Source organism: Tachypleus tridentatus, chromosome 9, assembly GCF_004210375.1.
Source record: "Tachypleus tridentatus isolate NWPU-2018 chromosome 9, ASM421037v1, whole genome shotgun sequence".
Taxonomy (NCBI): domain Eukaryota; kingdom Metazoa; phylum Arthropoda; class Merostomata; order Xiphosura; family Limulidae; genus Tachypleus; species Tachypleus tridentatus.
Genome location: NC_134833.1, coordinates 80,259,636 through 80,277,406, shown reverse-complemented (window position 1 = coordinate 80,277,406; position 17,771 = coordinate 80,259,636). Strand labels below are relative to the sequence as shown.

The window sequence follows — 17,771 nt, the reverse complement described above, 5'->3', positions numbered from 1 at the left end:
TTTTGGTTGCTACATTTATTTTTTACCTTTCATTTCTTCAACTCTTTGTACACATTTTTAAACCTAATGGGTACACTGAAGTTCTAGCTCCAGAACTACAAATTCTCTTTCACTATATTTAAAGTGGTACAAAATCTTGTTCACAACACTTTCAGTACTACATACATAAAATTCATTTTTAAACTTCTCTCATTTTGCTAAAGCTTGCATTAAATATATATATCCATAATCTGTAAAGACTACATAATTTTGTAATAACTGATTTTTTTATTGTACATGCATATGACACAATTAAATAACCAGTACCTCCAAGTTAGAATTATCACACAAGTGTTTACAACAGTTTAGCACCTATAAATAAAAGTAAATATGAATAGCAGTTTATTACAAATTTGTTACACTTTGTTTGAATGCTTTAAAGGAGGGTAAATAAAAACATTTGTTACAAACTACTGAGCATGTTTCTAAACACTATCATACAAAAATTGAAGCGAGTTAAGTTTACCTACAGAAAACTGGAAATACTATCTCTAAATGTATGTGCACAAAGCTAATACTAACTCTACATACTTTCGATGTAAATACACAGTCATGAAACTTCAATTCTCATTCAAAACACTGTGTATTGCACATGCTCAGACACTGGTTTCTGAACCTATCTGACAAAGCACTAAAACACGTACATACTGTTTACTCATAAAATTAGACTAAAAGTCATTTAACATGCACATTGTATACTATAAAAGTAATGCTCTATATCTATGTTGTCCAGTGTGCCTAGGCATTTTCTTCTACTAAAATTTATATTTTTCTCAGTAAACCTTTTTATGATTTAACTGTAGAAAAATGCTTATGACAAACAAGTATTTAAAATAATCTTGTTAAATTTCTTTGCTAATTTCTTATTGGCAGAACGAAACACATGTAGTAAAGAAGCAACTTACTCAATAATATTGTTACTGCTACAAGAATATACTTGAACATTGAAGTTATCATATTATTCTAAATATGGATATTAAAGTTCTGTGTTACTTTGCACAAGATCAAGAATCACTACAAGATAACTATATTAATTCATCAGTTTTCTTAAAACTAAAGAAATAATAAAATAATATGATACAATATCAACCTCGCTGGTATGCTCAAGTATACTAAATTTTTTTATCAACTTCCTACTTTACCCATATGTATTTAACTTATAAAATAATAGTTGATTTGAAACTATACTTAATAAATTCTTATGTTTGTAACTATAACTCACAGATTCTAAAGAAGTTACTACAGTGTAACTACTCATTACAACCTGTATATTGGTTTTTTTTAACCACAAGAGCAGAGCACCATCTGTGTTGTTTAATTGAGCAAATGATGTTAATAACTGCTTGTTAGACAAAATCACAATTGTAATGTATCATGTCTAATAGACAGTACAAAACAAAATAAGATAAAGAAAAAATAAACTTACTTTTGAATAACATACAATTTAGTACAGTTTAACATTCACTTACAAGCTACTCAAATAAAGAAAATACACTTAATACAGCATGGAATCAATTTCTTAAAACATCAAAAGGCAGACACTAGTATTTGGTTCATTTCTTATTTTAACCTTGTGAGCTGATGAATCAAAAATGAAAATTATGAATTAGCACAAAAGCAACAAAAACATATTTACATGGATAAAAAAGCATTTTTTTATTATTATTACTATACAAAAACTTTTAAATTCCAAGCCAGTTGAACTATATACCATAAATGGTAATAAAGACATTATTTCTGTTAGAATATCAGATATGGTGTTAAGCTTTCATTTAACATATATATACACACACACTCATGCATGTGCACATTAGCACCGAAGTTTAAAACCAGTGGTCAAATCTGTTTATTGAATACGACCTCAGACTTTTGTTTTCATTTATAGCCATTTAGATTCCTTAAGTAACATCTAAAATAGAGGATCTAGATTAAATGATATTTGTCAAACTTTATTTCTGTTTAACTATGTAAAAAGTTAAAATAGATATATCAGTAAAAAATCATAGTATTAAAAAACATATACAAAATATATACCTAAAAATTTCACCAAATTTATAATGTACAATTCATTTCTTAGCAAGTAAATACAAGATAATAGTTTCAATGTTTTAACTTTAATACAGTTAATAAATTTATCTTGAATTTAATCACTTTCTGTTTACTTACAAATAAAATGGGTTGTCACACTTATGACCAGGTTAGTATTTAAAGGTTACTTAAGGTTAAAAAATACAAACAATACAAAGTTCACACTTCAGCTTTATAAACCAAAAAATATCTATTTATCAGGTCTATTAAATACTCACAAAAATACTGCATTATGACCAGGTGACTAATAAGCAGCTCAAGTGAGTATATGTTTCTGGTATTTTTTTTCTTAACTGTTATGCATTCTTGAACACATACAATTATAAAAACAGAATGGAATGGTATTTGCAATTTATAATAAAAACACAAACCATAACAAAAATGAAAAAAACCAAGCAAACAAAAATGATTTTTGATGCAACAGATAATACCAAGCATTTTAAATATTTTTTTCTTTTACCAAGAGTGCATCCATTCTGTCAAACTGACCAGTAATTTCATATTTATCAAACATTACACATAAACAACTTCTAAGAACTTTCATTTTGTGGTCTGCACATACTTATATAGTCAGATTAAAGTTCTGTCAGACTATCAATAACTGGAACAGATTAAGTTATCATAAGTCTCCCTAAACCACAGAAGACAACTTCAATGAGAAATAAAAAGAACTGATTGTGTGAAATAAATGTTGATGTTAACTTCTGGAGAATTAAAGAAAAACAAATCAAAATTACAAATAAGAAAACTAGTTAATATACCATGATTTTTGAAAGAACAAAAACAGCCTAACTAACATGGAATGACTTCATTATAAGTTTTTACAGCCATACAATTCAAAGGTAGAAGAAATGTTAATATATGAAACTTCAGATCTCATCCAAGTATAATAAACTCAACTACCCTGAATAAAAGTTAAGAAAACATAAGTATCATGAGAGGACAAATGACATTAATAACAAATATGTTTTCAGGTTTGGAATTAACATCCTACAGTAATTACTGTATATTGCTCAAAAAATTATGTGTTTTCTTTTCCACATCAAATATTTACAGTTCATTAACTTGATGTCAGCTAGCTTAGTAAAGGCCAGCAACATGCTAAAGACAATGATGCCAATAGAAATCATTAAACTAAACCTTATTTACTACATACACGCAAGATCAGCATAACATCTGACAGTCTATGTTCTGAGACGTTGGGTTTATTACAAGTGTATTCTTGATGATAAAAAAACATGCAGGGTTAAAAAGATTTAATAAGTTACTTAAAAAAAACAATAAAAGTAATCTCATGATATTCATTTCTTAAGTATTTCTTACTGCAAACATAGCTCATAATATGTCTAAGAAAAAAACTGTTATTTTACTAGCCAGTGTCTGCCCAAATCATATGGTAAGTTATACAAGTTACTTAAATAGTTATTACAGTATTCATTTCATATATGTCAGCAAAAAGGAGCAACACTTCAGTTTTCAATGTAAGAACAGTATGAATAACCTTAGTTTATAAAGAAACTATAAACATTAGATTATTTTACTTAGCATTCTGTATTGTTTTCGTAAGTTATTGTGATTAAACACTTTGTGGGAGTAAATAAATATTTTTTCCAAAATATACTAATGTTACTGAAATTTAAAAACAGTGGAAATTAATTTCTATGAATAATATAAAAATATGACCAACATTAGTTTCTCATAGTAAGACTTAAAAATACAGTTATGCTATCCACAGAATCACATATGATTTGACATCAAATATTTAGTGAAGATTCTATGTCAGAACTTATATGTACAAAAAAATAAACAAAAAACAAGTTGTTATAACACACACAGAGAATTGGACAGTTGTGAATACATGATATTCATGTACAAAACTGCTATACTATTTCCCCATGTTACAAACCTACAGTGAATTCACACAAATTACACTTAGGTCAAATGCTAAATGTTTTTTGTTTTTAAATTATATTTTCATTAAATATTTCTATAAGAATAATTTATAATGCTACAAAGTCATAATGTTGCCAATCAACCATAAATTTCTATATTTGAGCATTAATGAGTATTAATGCCCTGTCTGATGAATAAACACCAAGATTCCATGCAGTATGAAACATAGATGAAGGTAGGAGTGATAAGAGAAAATAAATACATGGACAGGTAAAAGGAAAGGAATTTAACACAAAATGGAAACATCACGGCTAAACATGCATGTTTAATTTAAGTTCCATTTTATGTTTTTAACATTTTTTAAGTCTCACATAAGTTTTAAAAGCAAAAAAACAAAGGCTTGCTAGTGATAACACAATAAACTAATAAAATTTAAATTATGTTTAGGAGTAAGGTTACTCAGCTTTATTCAAGTTTATAAGATAATTATAATTACCCTTATGATAACACACACTGCTTATCTTTAAAAATCGGTATAAAGTGTATAAATCTGCTTATTCATTCATTTGCTTCACAATATTATATTCCTGTAGTTTTTCATACATTACATACAGGTTTCAATACTTTATATGTTATTTAATTGTCACAGTAATATATACACATATATGGACTCCAGTGAATAAGGTATTTTAAAAAAAGTCCATTCAGGATTTTCTTTCAAAAGTTTTAACCTTTATATGAAAAAACAAGAATAGAATACCATGGATGTAATTACTGCTTTTCTTCTCACACTTATAAACATAAGTATTTGTGTGTTAAATACAGAAAGAAAACACAATAAAGCTGTACTTCATGAAAGCCAATAACATAATGGTTTTATCCAAATAAAGCAAGGAGACCATGTGTATCTCAAGGACTAAAATCTTAAAATGGATTAGGTAGAAAAGCTGATATGTATCAAAAGTGTATTTGGATATTCAACCTATTCTTATATGTATTAACAAAGATTAAACTGTATGATAACTACGTGAAGAAATAAAAGCACTCTGGAAACTGTCAGAAAAACTAAACAAAAAATAAAACCAACATAAAAATTTCTGGCTTGCAAAATATACCCCCAAAAAGTGTTAGTGAGTGCTGAAGAGAAATATAAAACATTGTCACTCTTTTAATATGTTTAATGTGCTTCACTTAGTAAACATTAGATTATGGTTCTTCAACAGAAATTCTGTAAAGTGGTTGATGTGAGTTATGGACGAAAGAGAGGCTTGGCGGCTCTGTGACCACACTAAGTTCGGACCAAATACAATCGCAAGATTGGAGGCAGTCATTTTGTTCAAGTCACTGCAATTGATCACCTAATTAAAAAATGAAAATAATTACTAAAACTAATAATTTCAAAACAAATAATCTAAAACTGATATACTTTATTTACATCATTGTACCTCACGTCAAAAATATAAATTTTAAATAAACCACAAATTTTAACAAGAACATAATAACAAAATTAAAGTTTAAAAATTAGTAATAAAAATGCAATATATTATTATACATATCATATTTGAACTACACAAAATTAAAAACAATTCAGAAACTGAATACTATTGCCTACATTACGTTTATATAATAAGTTTATACTTAGGTGCAATATCAAAATATCTTTCACTTCTATGATCTCTAGAACCTCCTAAGTGATTTTTAAAGGAAACTGTTATATTTTATTTATCAATTTCTGTAAAACATTACTAACTCTTAACTGTCATCATCAATATACAGTGTATTGAAATTTATAAAATTAAGAAATGGAAATATATACCTACCTTTTATCTCGTTGTTAAATAATTTTAAAATATCTACTTTGGGTCATATGCATAATTTCACATATTTATCTTTTCACTTACAGCTTATTTTTCAAGTTTCATTTTCCTTCCATGTTCTTTATCTTTGACTATTTGCACTGACATACATCAAAAGGTGCCTGTGGGCATTATAATATTAACATTGACAGAGACAGTTTAGCCTCTGGTAAAATGTTGTTTGTACTAACTTTATGAATGTTGGTTAATTGACACAAAGCACAGAATTAATTTAAATTATTAAATTTTTCAAATATGAATTTTAAAACACAAGTAATACATAATTAACTAAAATATAAAAGTCATACCTTTATGCAAAACTAACATGTATTAGGTGAGAAAAACTAGCAAAGCACTAAGGACACCTCTTTCAACAACAGGCTATGTTTAATTTTGACTTTATTTGTAAAATGTATACATTGTCTAACTTTCTTGCCCTTGTTATAACATATATCATAAAAATCTGTCCTTTTTATTGGTTATAACCTGTCACTCACGTTGAAACTGTTGTTCAACAGTACGTATTCTACTTTGAAAGTGGGCATGACTTATCTTGAGCTGAGGAATTTTTACAACAGTTTCCTCCAGGACAAGTTCTTTGAATACATTTGAATTAATGGTAAGTAACTCGTATATAACATACTTTAAGCATCTGAATGAAAATGTTAAACAATGCACTCACAGTTTTTTTTTTCTATACCACTTCTAAAAATTGAGATTTGTAACTGTGATCTTGTCATATGACAATAAAAACTGCAGTTTTAATTATTTTTAAGAGGTTTCTTTTTTAAAAAAAGGAATAAAACTTAGATAACATAAAACTTTAAAATATAACATATTTGATAATAACAATTTCATTAAAATACATTGATTGTAAAGTGTTGCAACTAAATTTTGAATGTAATGCAGTAACATGCCCAGAAAAATGGCATCATCCTGACAGTTTAACCCTATGTTTAGAAATAAATGTACACATTATAGTTAAAACTAAATCTATTGCTTATTACTCATAACCAGGCGGGTATTCAATGACTTTTCTCCTGAGTTATCAGTCAAATTCATTTGCAGTTATAAATAAAATAAAGTCAAAATTAAACCTTTTCTATTAGGATGCTATACATAATTTGACAGTAAACATAGCAGGGAAATTAAAATTTGAATCAAACCTTTAATAAGTGGTGGCTAAATTATTAACATTGGAAATCACCTACTAGTTGCCAGCTGATTTTACTGTCTATGGAATAACTTAGCAGAATGTTATCTAATAACTTTTATTTTTAAACTAAATCTCAGCACGTTAATAAGAATTTCAGTTGGAAATGTGACTTCATTTACTTCCCCAATTTACTCTGAAGCCTACAAAGAAAATGTTTATATACCTTGTTACATTGAATTTCCTTTAAAAAAACATACATTATGTTAATATTACATGCTGAAAGATAAACTTTGCCCAGTGAGAGATTACATAGTCTAAGGTGTTATTTACAAACTCTTAATAGTAATTCAAAGTTGTTGTCTTTTTTTTTTTAAATTGGATACTACTGAAAGATTAAACAATCTAAGGATTTATTTAAAAACTGTTAGAACAATTCAAACATTTTTAGTTGAATACCAAGAAACAAAATTTTATTAATTCCTGAGCTTCCAGACTGACAAACAATAATTCACTAGAATCTTTACAATCTTATATGAATGAGCATATAGCTTAATTAGAATAAGCCACAAGAAAAATGTTACAGATACAAGTGACAATATCAACACTGTTGCTTCTCTACAAGAAAAACAATCTTAAAACACTTTAAATTGATAACATACTAAAGAGAATGTACCCAGATAAAAAGTTGTGAGTGTGTGTAAAATGCTAAAAGTGCATTACACATATACTTACAAGAAAAAGTACCTGTCAAAGCCAAGCTTAAAATGTAATGCTATAAATAAAAGGGGTTGTCCTTTTTCTCTTTAGAGATGTAGTATACAAACAACTCATTCAACAGACAGTTATCTGAGCTATATGAGACATTAAATGGCTCTAATTTTCTATTAATATTAAATAAGTTACACTACACACAGTGAAAGTAAAACATAACTAAAATTCAGATTCAAAGGTAAGTTTATTTGTTACATTTCACTTGAGTTAACTCAACATCACTAAGCAAGCAGGTTACAATAGAACATTACCCTTTTTTCAGTAACTCTGTTGTTCCCTGTTTGCCTGATGATGTTACCTCAGTGAAGTTCAGCACAGGAATTTATTTTCTCTTAACTCTGAACTTTAACCATGCTTAATTTTTAAAAGTCACTTTTTTATGGTGTCAGCCTCACTTACTTTACTATTAACCTCCTCACTCACAGCATTAATAAGGTAAAATTGAAATGACTGCCAAACTCAAATTGTTCATCCAATTACTTAATCATTCAAACTTTATCTCACAAGGGGTACATTTCATATTTTGTTTTTCCTCTTTCACTACAGGCTCTGTATAATATACACATGTTCATCTACACATTTTCACATGTTAAGTATCTGCACTTCAACTTTGGATACACTTTGTGTATCTTCACAAAGTTTGTAGACTTTCAGTTAAGATTACAAGTATTTTAAACACAAAAGTTAGATTTTTCAAAAATGGAAAGAAGTGAACAGGGCCACTGCATCTGATTCAGTACATAAGCCATATCTCACCAAAACAAAAAGATACAGGGTTATTATTATACATTCCAGCTTAATAATATTAGTAATTTGATTCATAACTTGTATGAAACTATAAACTTATTATTTAGACATCACAAACATCTAATTTTAAACAGTGCTGCATTCAAAGTACTACATGACTCACTAAAATCTATATTTAGATGTCTTATTTTAATATTTAAACTTAAATTAAGAAATTAACTGATATGTAATATTAAAGTTTGAATTTTAATCTACAATGTGATTCCATACTTATTGATAAGTTCATAAAATAGTAGTTCAATAAAATTTTGAATGCAAGTCAATAAACACCACAACATGACCCCTAACTGGTTATGGCTAATTTGAAAAGTGATTTAGTTTAAGGAGTTCATATATATTATTACTTATGTGTTGAAAGTGTTTAGTTATCTGTGGATTTCATACAGCATATACTTTTATATACTTTATACAATATTTATATAAAGGAATAATGTATAGCCTATGATTGTGATATCACTTGCTATAAAACTGGATACTTTACAAATTGGTTATTCCCATTCCTTAATTAATTTATAAGCACTCTTCCTGGTTACTTTGTTTGATGTCACGATGATTTTCTAATTTTTGTTCAAATTTACACCCAATGTACTATATTTCTTCAAGGACTGCGTAAACCTACAAGAACTGTTTATCAGTCCAATAGCTTAGAATTTAATGAATACTTTGTTTCTTAGAACACATTAAAATACCAGTTCTTTATGATATCAGAATAGTTATTTCCTGTAAAATAACATTTTTAATTAGCAATATTATGTCACATTTTCCATTACACTAAAGAATAATGTTTTTTTGTTTTTTTTACAAGAAACTAAAGAAATTATTTTACCTTGACAAGAAATTCAACAATGTATTTGAGAAGAAGATAGTTATCTTCTGGTAACCTCTGCAGTATCAAAGACTTGGCAACAGGAAGTTTCTCAGTCTGCTCCAGTTCTGTTTCCACAGAAAAATATTACTATAGTTAATGTTACTTCAATGTTCTAGTTTTAAAATGAACATACTAATAACAAACAATGAGACAGTTTATCTATTTTATGATATTCATGATTAATTATCGTGCCACATATTTTCTTCATTTCGAGAAACACATTTGAGTGTTAACATAAGATTATGAAGTCCAAAACTTTTATATTATTTAAGCACATTTCATACTTGGGTATTTTGGGGTAAATAGGAAAAACAGAATCAGATTATGTTAACCAGGGGCAGAGGTAGAGGATATAACTAATAGAGTAGGAGATATAATAAAGAGGGCTAGCAGAGATACATTTTATTGTGCATGTAGAGGTTAATGATGAAGAAGAAGGTAGGTCAGAGAAGCTGATTAATAAGTACAAGGGGTTGATAAAGGCTTTCAATGAAAAATGCCATAACTTAATTTTGTCAGGGATACTGTCCAGAATTAACTGCAGGGATGAAGCTGCTATTAGATCACTAGGGCTAAATGCTAGACTTAGGTTAGTGTGTAAGGATGAGCAGATTGGCTGTTTGGAATTGTGGGATCATTGCAGTGGAAGAAGGGAGCTTTTTGGAATGAATGGTTCACATTTAAATTGGGTAGGGGCTGGCTTGTTTGCTATGGCTATTAACTTGGATATAACGGAAGCTTTAAACTAGGACTAAACAGTGATGAGAGCCAGGAAAAACTACATGCAAAAACAATAAAAGGCATAGAAAATGAATACAGAAGTGGTTATAAGGGTATGCTTAAATGGTACTGTTATAAAGCTAGAAGTACAAGAAATAAAGCAGATGGCTTTAAAGCACTAGTAGGAATGGATTTTGATATAATGGGAATAACTGAAACATGGTTAAATGTAGATAATTTTGATGACAGAAGTTTCTTTGAACTACAGACTATTTAATAGGGATTTAATGGCTTTATATGTAAGATATGAGTTACATCCTGTTGAAGATGAAGATACAAAAGACAATGGCAAAAAGATTGAATCTATTTGGATGTATATTAGAGAATATAATAAAGGAAAAAGTATTTTACTGGGAATTTGTTACAGATTATTACATGATACTGATGAAATTAGTGAGAAACTTTACAATGAGATTAAGATTTCAGCTGAGGTCATAATTACAAGCGATTTTAAGTTTAAGGCATATACATTTGGAAATGCTAAAGTCAAACTACTAGTCTAGAAGCCTACCAGAAACAATGCTATTTTAGATTTATTGTTAACTTCAAATTCCAAAATGACTGAGATGATGGAACTTGGGAAACATCTGGGTGCAAGTGATCATTTCTCTATTAAGTTCAATATTTTGCTGCATATGGAGATGAGGCATAATGATATTTTGATTACAAATAATAATAATAATAAAAAAAGAGCAAATTTTGAAGGGGTGCCAAGAATTATCAGCTGTGAGTTGGATAGTTGAATCATTCGGAAACAATGGTTGAATGTTGAAATTGCTTAAATATAATTTTTTAAATATTCCTAGACAAACATAATCCTTATACAAAGAAAAGAGTAGCTGCAAGTAAAAAACCAGGATGATTCACAAAGAGTATAAGAGATAAAATGAAAGAAAATCATCATAAATTAAAGAAATTTAAATTGACTGGTATGACAGGATACTTAGAAGATTATAGAATATCAAGAAAGTTGGTGAAACAGGAAATTAGGACATCAAATAGGATGTATAAGAAAAGTTTGGCTGAAAATGTAAAGATTAACAGTAATGATTTCTTTGAATACATTAAGAGTAAAAGTGTTAGGATGGGAGGGGGACCCTTGAAGGATGATAAAGGAAGGCTTGTATCTAATGATCATGAGATAGCTGGGTTATAAAATGAAGATTTAAGAAGTATTCGACATCTTGAACAGTTGAAACAAGATCGAACAAGATGACTGCATCTGACAAGGTGCCACATAAAAGGGTTGTACAAAAATTGTTTCTAAAGATGTGGGGGATAAATTAGCAAATTGGATGTATGAGTGGCTGGATGGAAGAAAACAGAGAATTGTTACAAATGTAGTTCAGTGAAACTCAATTAATGTCTTAGAACCTTTGCTCTTTTTGATTTAGATCAATCATATAGATGAATGAATGGCCAATAAATTACTTAGATTTTCAGGTGCTATTTAGGTCATGGGTGTTGCTAGCTGTGAAGATGCTGCTGATTTACAAAAAAATTCAGATCATTTAGTGAGTTGGACAAATAAATAGCAGATGGGTTTTAATTATAATAAATGCAAAATTTTGAATGCTGGCTATCATAATTTAAATTAAAAATATAATTTGGATTGGAATAACCTTAACAGTGTCATGAAAGAAATGGATCTTGGTATAATGGCTGATCAGTTTCTAAAGTCATCCAAACAGTGTGCTTTTGCTAATGATGTGGTAAATTGAATTTTAGGTTGTATCTGTGGATATACTGAATACAAGTCTAAAGTGGTTATAACTCCACTGTATAGGTCACTGGTTAAGCTACATTTCGAATATTGTGTTCAGTCTTGAGTCTTGGGCTCCTTACCAAAGGAAAAACACTGAACTGTTTGAAAGGGTTCAGAGAATGATGCCCTGGATAGAGAGGTTGAAATTTGCAATATTGTTTATGCTTGAAAAAAAGAAAAGTTAAGTGGGATCTCATTGTAAAGAGAATTGAGAGAGTTGATGCATCATATTTTTTCCTACTTAACAGTGAGAACAGTAGGATTATGAAAGACATAAATTTGGCAGGGTAGGATTCATCTTCAGATAAGACAGCTTTATTTTTCTAAAAGGATGGTTGGCCTTTGAAATGGGTTGTCTTCAGATGCTGCAGAAGCAATAAATTTAAGTAGGTTTATGTATAAGCTTGATAAGTGCATGAACAAAAAGGGCTGGCTTTGCAATTTTTTATGTTGTTGTTTTTAACTTATTTATCAATAGTTTTAGTTTAGTTTAGAAGATACAAGAGCTGTGATGGACCATGTTATTCCAAAACATATGTTACATTATTAGTAAATTTTTACTAAATTATTTTAAAAATTTAGTTATTCATGACATAGTAAATTGAGATAATACAAGAAATCAAATTTTCTTTTACAATAGCAACTGGAATGCAAGTTATGAAGGAAAATAGTTATCAGTAGGACAAAAGGTGTAGGCATTTGAGAAGTTACATTACTAAACTTATTTTCTTTCAAAGACTTATTGTGAAGATTACTATTCGTGTAGAAACAAAAGTGGAAAAACAAAACAATGTTGCTTACCTTGAAAGCTTATAATGTCATCATACAAGTCAAAAGTTAGAAGAGGTTCTGGTAATTCTCTCAAAAAGGACTTAATCATTACAGCAGCAACAAGAATATCACCATGCTCATCAAAGTTCACTGGCTTACCTAAAATTAATAAAACACAAAACAATAACACTGTATCTTATTGAAGTCACATCTCATACTTCCTCTTTCCTTTACTATACCACTTACTTGAGTAGTGAAGTCATAGTAGTGTAAAGTTAAAATGACATTAAACTCCAAAAGTAACTTTATTTTATTAAAACTACTGCTTTAGGTTATGCTTTCAGGGGATTAGTGTCTACTACAGCCATTAAAGGCATAAGAAAAGTGGTATAAACAAAATCAAGTTTCTTGGGGTTTACTTTCATTATTAATTCATGTAATTAATCAGAGCTGTATTTACATAACAACCTGTTAGGCAACAACAAATGTTAACTTATCAAGTGAAATAATTCTGTACATAGAACAAAAAATTGTGCTTGTAAAACACCTCACAATAACAAAAACACAGCCTTCAAGTTTAGTTGGTTATATCATACCTTCATCAAACAAACTCTGTACTGTTTTAAGAATTTGGGTATTAGCTGATCTCCTGAAAATTCCCTCAGTTTCAAGTGCTGTACAAGAATAAAAGTAAATTAATATTATAAATGTACTACTTTAAAAAGTTCTTAACCATAAGAAAAGATCAGATGTGAAAATTATTACTATTATTTTGTACTGTTTTGTACAAAATACTATTTTGTATTTTATACTGTATATAAGAAAATCTGATGTTGCTAATTTTTATCTACTGATTGGAAAAAAGGAAGTTGGTCAGCAGTACACAACCACCCACCATATGTGTTAGGGAATTGACTGTCAATCTTATAATGTACCATCTCTGAAATACAGTTCTACCAATGATCAACCCTTGCCTGAAATTATTAATTAATTTTGTTTATATATTTTCTATCTGTGGATTTAATACAAAATGAATTCTTGTTTTATAAATTTAGATTTAATTTTTGAGTTTCATTCTAATTCATAAAAACAAATTGTCTTAGAAAATGGAAAAAAAAATTATATTTACCAAATAGGGTAGCTAACTGACTATATTTAATTATCACAGACAGAGAGAGAGAAAAGACAAAAAAGGTTTTTGTGTAATATTTTTGGTGTTACATACAGTTATCAACAGTCTGTGAAGTAAAGTAACTCTTCTTTCATTTTGATAACATTTTAATAAATAGACAAAAAATAGTATTTAATTTTTTCAATGCTGAATGGAAGTCTGCCTGTATTAGTACAATATTTCAACATGAAATTACATTTAATGTTTCACATTTTAAAATATGTATACCTAAAAACTATAGAACATAATTATTTTAGTATTTATGTAAGAACAAAATATCTAGAACTATAATTTTAACACCCTTATTTTGTTTTACTAGTGCTCAATATTTCTGCATTTTAATTTCATAGCCACTAGTTTCAGTCACAGCAATAAGACATATTGTAATTCTTACTACCAAGTATCTTACAATCTTTAGCCTTATTTAATGTTATTCCTGTTTTGAAGCTCTAAAAATTTATAATTTCTTTTATTTTCTTTTTGTCACTAGCTAATAGTAAAAACACATGATAAATCAAACTTTGAGATACTCTTGTCTCTTTACTTATATTCTTGCTGGTTTCTTTTTAATCTAAGTTAGATCTGAAAAACATTCTGTCATTTACTGATACTGACTTGTTTCAGAAACTTTGCCTCACAATTTCTAATTTTGTAGTTGTTCAGACCAGCTTTCTTGCTGTCTTGTTTATTTACATAATGGTAGATTCAATTTTGTTTATATGTTTGTTTTCCTAAGTAATTGATGAAGAGTACATTTCATAAATTTCTTAGCAAGTTTGTGATTTGAACAAACACTTTGTAACATCATGTGAGAAGTCAAGTTCATGAAATCCGTGCTTAGTGAAATATTCTGATGAAAATTAGAATATGTGTGTATTAACAATTAGTGTATTTGGTTCTTCAATAAATAGTGGTTGTTTTTTCTTTTACAACCTAGACACTACCAACACCATCATATACACACTAGTCTTGGAGACTCAGGTATGAAGAGAGATTTAAATAATGTAAGCAGTACAATATGTATACAAATATTACCTTTTCAAAATATTAAAACAAACTGTAACTACACTTATTCATATAAAGAACATATAAAACAGTGTGACCTTTCACATGTTGATTTACTTCTGACAGAACATAACATACTTTGTTATCAGACTTAATAACAGAAAACAAAAGCAAGTCAAACATTTTTTTGCAATGACCTTAAAGGAAACTTATAATAACTTATAACTAAATAGTTTATATATCTAAACAGTTTCATTAGTTTCATAAGACACTGACAATTATATACAAATAATACTAAAGGTAAATATAAAACTGAAAAAAGACACAAGTTACATATTAACAAGGAAGCAGTAATAATACTTCTTCTAAAGATCATGTAGTAATTCCAGTTAAATACTCATATTCTAGTTGATTCTCTCTACTGTCTATAACTGCATATAAAATTTTTGAATAGAAACAAAAGTTTTATAAACAGTTTAGTAATGCCTGGAACACATCCAATGATTTCTTAAATAGCAACCTGTATTACATTATACTGTACATGTAAATTGTAACATGAAAGAAGGTATTATCTTAGCAACATTCAGTAAATACAACATGCACAGGCCTGTCATTTGCAGCACAAACACTGATCTTTCACACTTTCAGTTGATAATTATTAGTGATATGAAGATTGATTCAGTAATAACATCTGTGTTCACTGGTTATCATCATGAGTAATTTAAAATACAAGAAAGCCTTCTGTGGGATTTATTTAAAGCAGTTACTGATTTTAAAGTGAAATGTAAATTGTAAAGCATACAACTTTTTTATAGTGGTAAAGGGCCTCAAACTTAGGGTGTTTGCCAAACAAAATCTCATTATGGAGTGTTTAATAAAAATTGTAGAGTACTACCTCTGCCACTTTTAAAGTGAGAACATCATCTGCTGTTCTAAGAGAAACTGAAGAGATTCATTTTTATTACTATCTCAGTGAACATTAAGGTTATTATCAACCCTAACCAAGTGCATATGTATCAAATACTTGTTCTCAGAAGTTGATAATGCTTATAGGGTAAAGAGAAATGAGCTACTTCCACAAAATGTAGAGGTAGCTACTGATTTTGCATCACAACTCAAATTCCTTAAAAAGTTTAAGTACTTAGCAAGCATATCTGAATGAGAAATCTTTGTGGCCACAAACATAAAACATATGTTACTGATAAATGAGCTTCTTAAATAAGAAAACTTGTAATACTATTACAGTTCTACATTAATAATGTTATTATTTAAGTGATCTTCTACTAAATGATCTTCTACTCATACAAACAGCAGGTCTCAAGTTATAATGTTCTTTCTAAGTGTAAAAATTACTACTACTTGACTGCTGAATAGATAGAAATATTCAGCGAGACTGGGCAAAATGACCAATTAGATCAGATACTAAATACTAACCAATTATCAGCTGCAATCCTACTCATAACAAGTAACAGTGAATCAATTTCAGTAACTGTTATACCAAGTACTTGTTTTGTTACAAGATTTAATGAATATTGTTATACAAAACAAAAATTTATATACAGAGTACAATAAATTATTGTAAGCCCAACATGTCAGTGCATGAACATGTTAATGAATGCCTCTATCTCATTTAAACAATATGAAATGTGAAGTTTTATAGAAATAAGCTTTTAGTAAAAAGGCATTACAATTATTAAGAAATATATTAATAATAATGTAAAATATAAATAAATACCTGCATCATTGTCAAGGTAAGCAATACACTCTTTTACAACTCGAGGTATGGGGTCACCACCGTTATGCTCTTTGATGCTATAATAAATAAACCCATCACTTTAAACAAATATTTTTATTGAAAAAACAAATTATTGATTTTTACTTTTAATATACATGAACAGAGTTAACACTGTTCATTATCGTAAGATCTTTCCAGGCTCCACAGATGAGGTTGCACATCTTGTCATTGGAATTAAGGGGCTGTGAACTCAAAGCTAGATCCAAGGTGAAGCAAGGTAGGGCATGAGACCACAATATGATATAACTGTAGAGTAGAAATATGACATAAAAGGAACACAATCTGGAAGTTAAAATATGTTGCATGTTGAGCCACCAAAATTTCAAAGAAAAGGCAAGCAACACCTAAGTGGACAAACCTTCAGTCTATCCTGAAAGCCACAAAATTTTGCATGTGAACCACTGGAATTACAAAGAGAAGGCAGCAACATCCAAAAGGATGTCTTCTTCCCCAACATGAAGAAGCTTAGAATGCAATAAACCAAACTCAGACTGATGGAGCCAATTCAATAAAGACCAGAGCAAGTGAAATAGAATTCATACCATTGCTTAGGTAGGCAAAGAAGAAGAGAACCTCTCATCTGTATAAAGCTACCTGTGAAAGTAGGCAAGTGTATTTCAGAATTATATTCAGCTTATTTACTTTAGAAACTTTTAAGTAAAAAAAATTAAAATTAACATATACAAACTTTCTAGCTTTCAGCTTTGTATTCAGTAAGTATAAAAAATATTAAAATTTTGATGTATTAAAAAATGTAATAGCTTTTCCCAAAATATTTAGTTGAAAAAAAAATCAAACTGTTTTAAACAAATAAATTAGAGTCTTTTGATTTACATAAAGCATTTCTTACAAAGACAGTGGAACCCGAAACTGTTGTGTTCCATATAAAGGTCCTGGAAGATGTAAACTGCCACTACTAGGTGAATTTGGAAACCATGTTGATGTTCCTTTAGCAACTGCTTTAAGTTGGCTGTCATAGCTATAGGAAAAGCACAAATAAGTTGAA

General features: G+C 28.8%; 1 protein-coding gene across 4 annotated transcripts in view; it reads right to left on the bottom strand.

The window, feature by feature from the left end:
• LOC143225586 (rho GTPase-activating protein 1-like) overlaps nucleotides 1–17,771 on the bottom strand; it is a 39,328-nt gene continuing 21,557 nt past the window's right edge. For all 4 annotated transcript variants that reach the window (XM_076455283.1, XM_076455284.1, XM_076455285.1 and 1 more), the window contains 6 exons: nucleotides 17,616–17,744; nucleotides 16,706–16,782; nucleotides 13,391–13,468; nucleotides 12,825–12,953; nucleotides 9,437–9,543; nucleotides 1–5,378 (listed from right to left, as the gene is read on the bottom strand). In XM_076455283.1, the coding sequence (XP_076311398.1) occupies nucleotides 5,208–5,378; nucleotides 9,437–9,543; nucleotides 12,825–12,953; nucleotides 13,391–13,468; nucleotides 16,706–16,782; nucleotides 17,616–17,744 (691 nt within the window). In that variant the 3' untranslated portion in view covers nucleotides 1–5,207. The remainder of the gene's footprint in view (nucleotides 5,379–9,436; nucleotides 9,544–12,824; nucleotides 12,954–13,390; nucleotides 13,469–16,705; nucleotides 16,783–17,615; nucleotides 17,745–17,771) is intronic.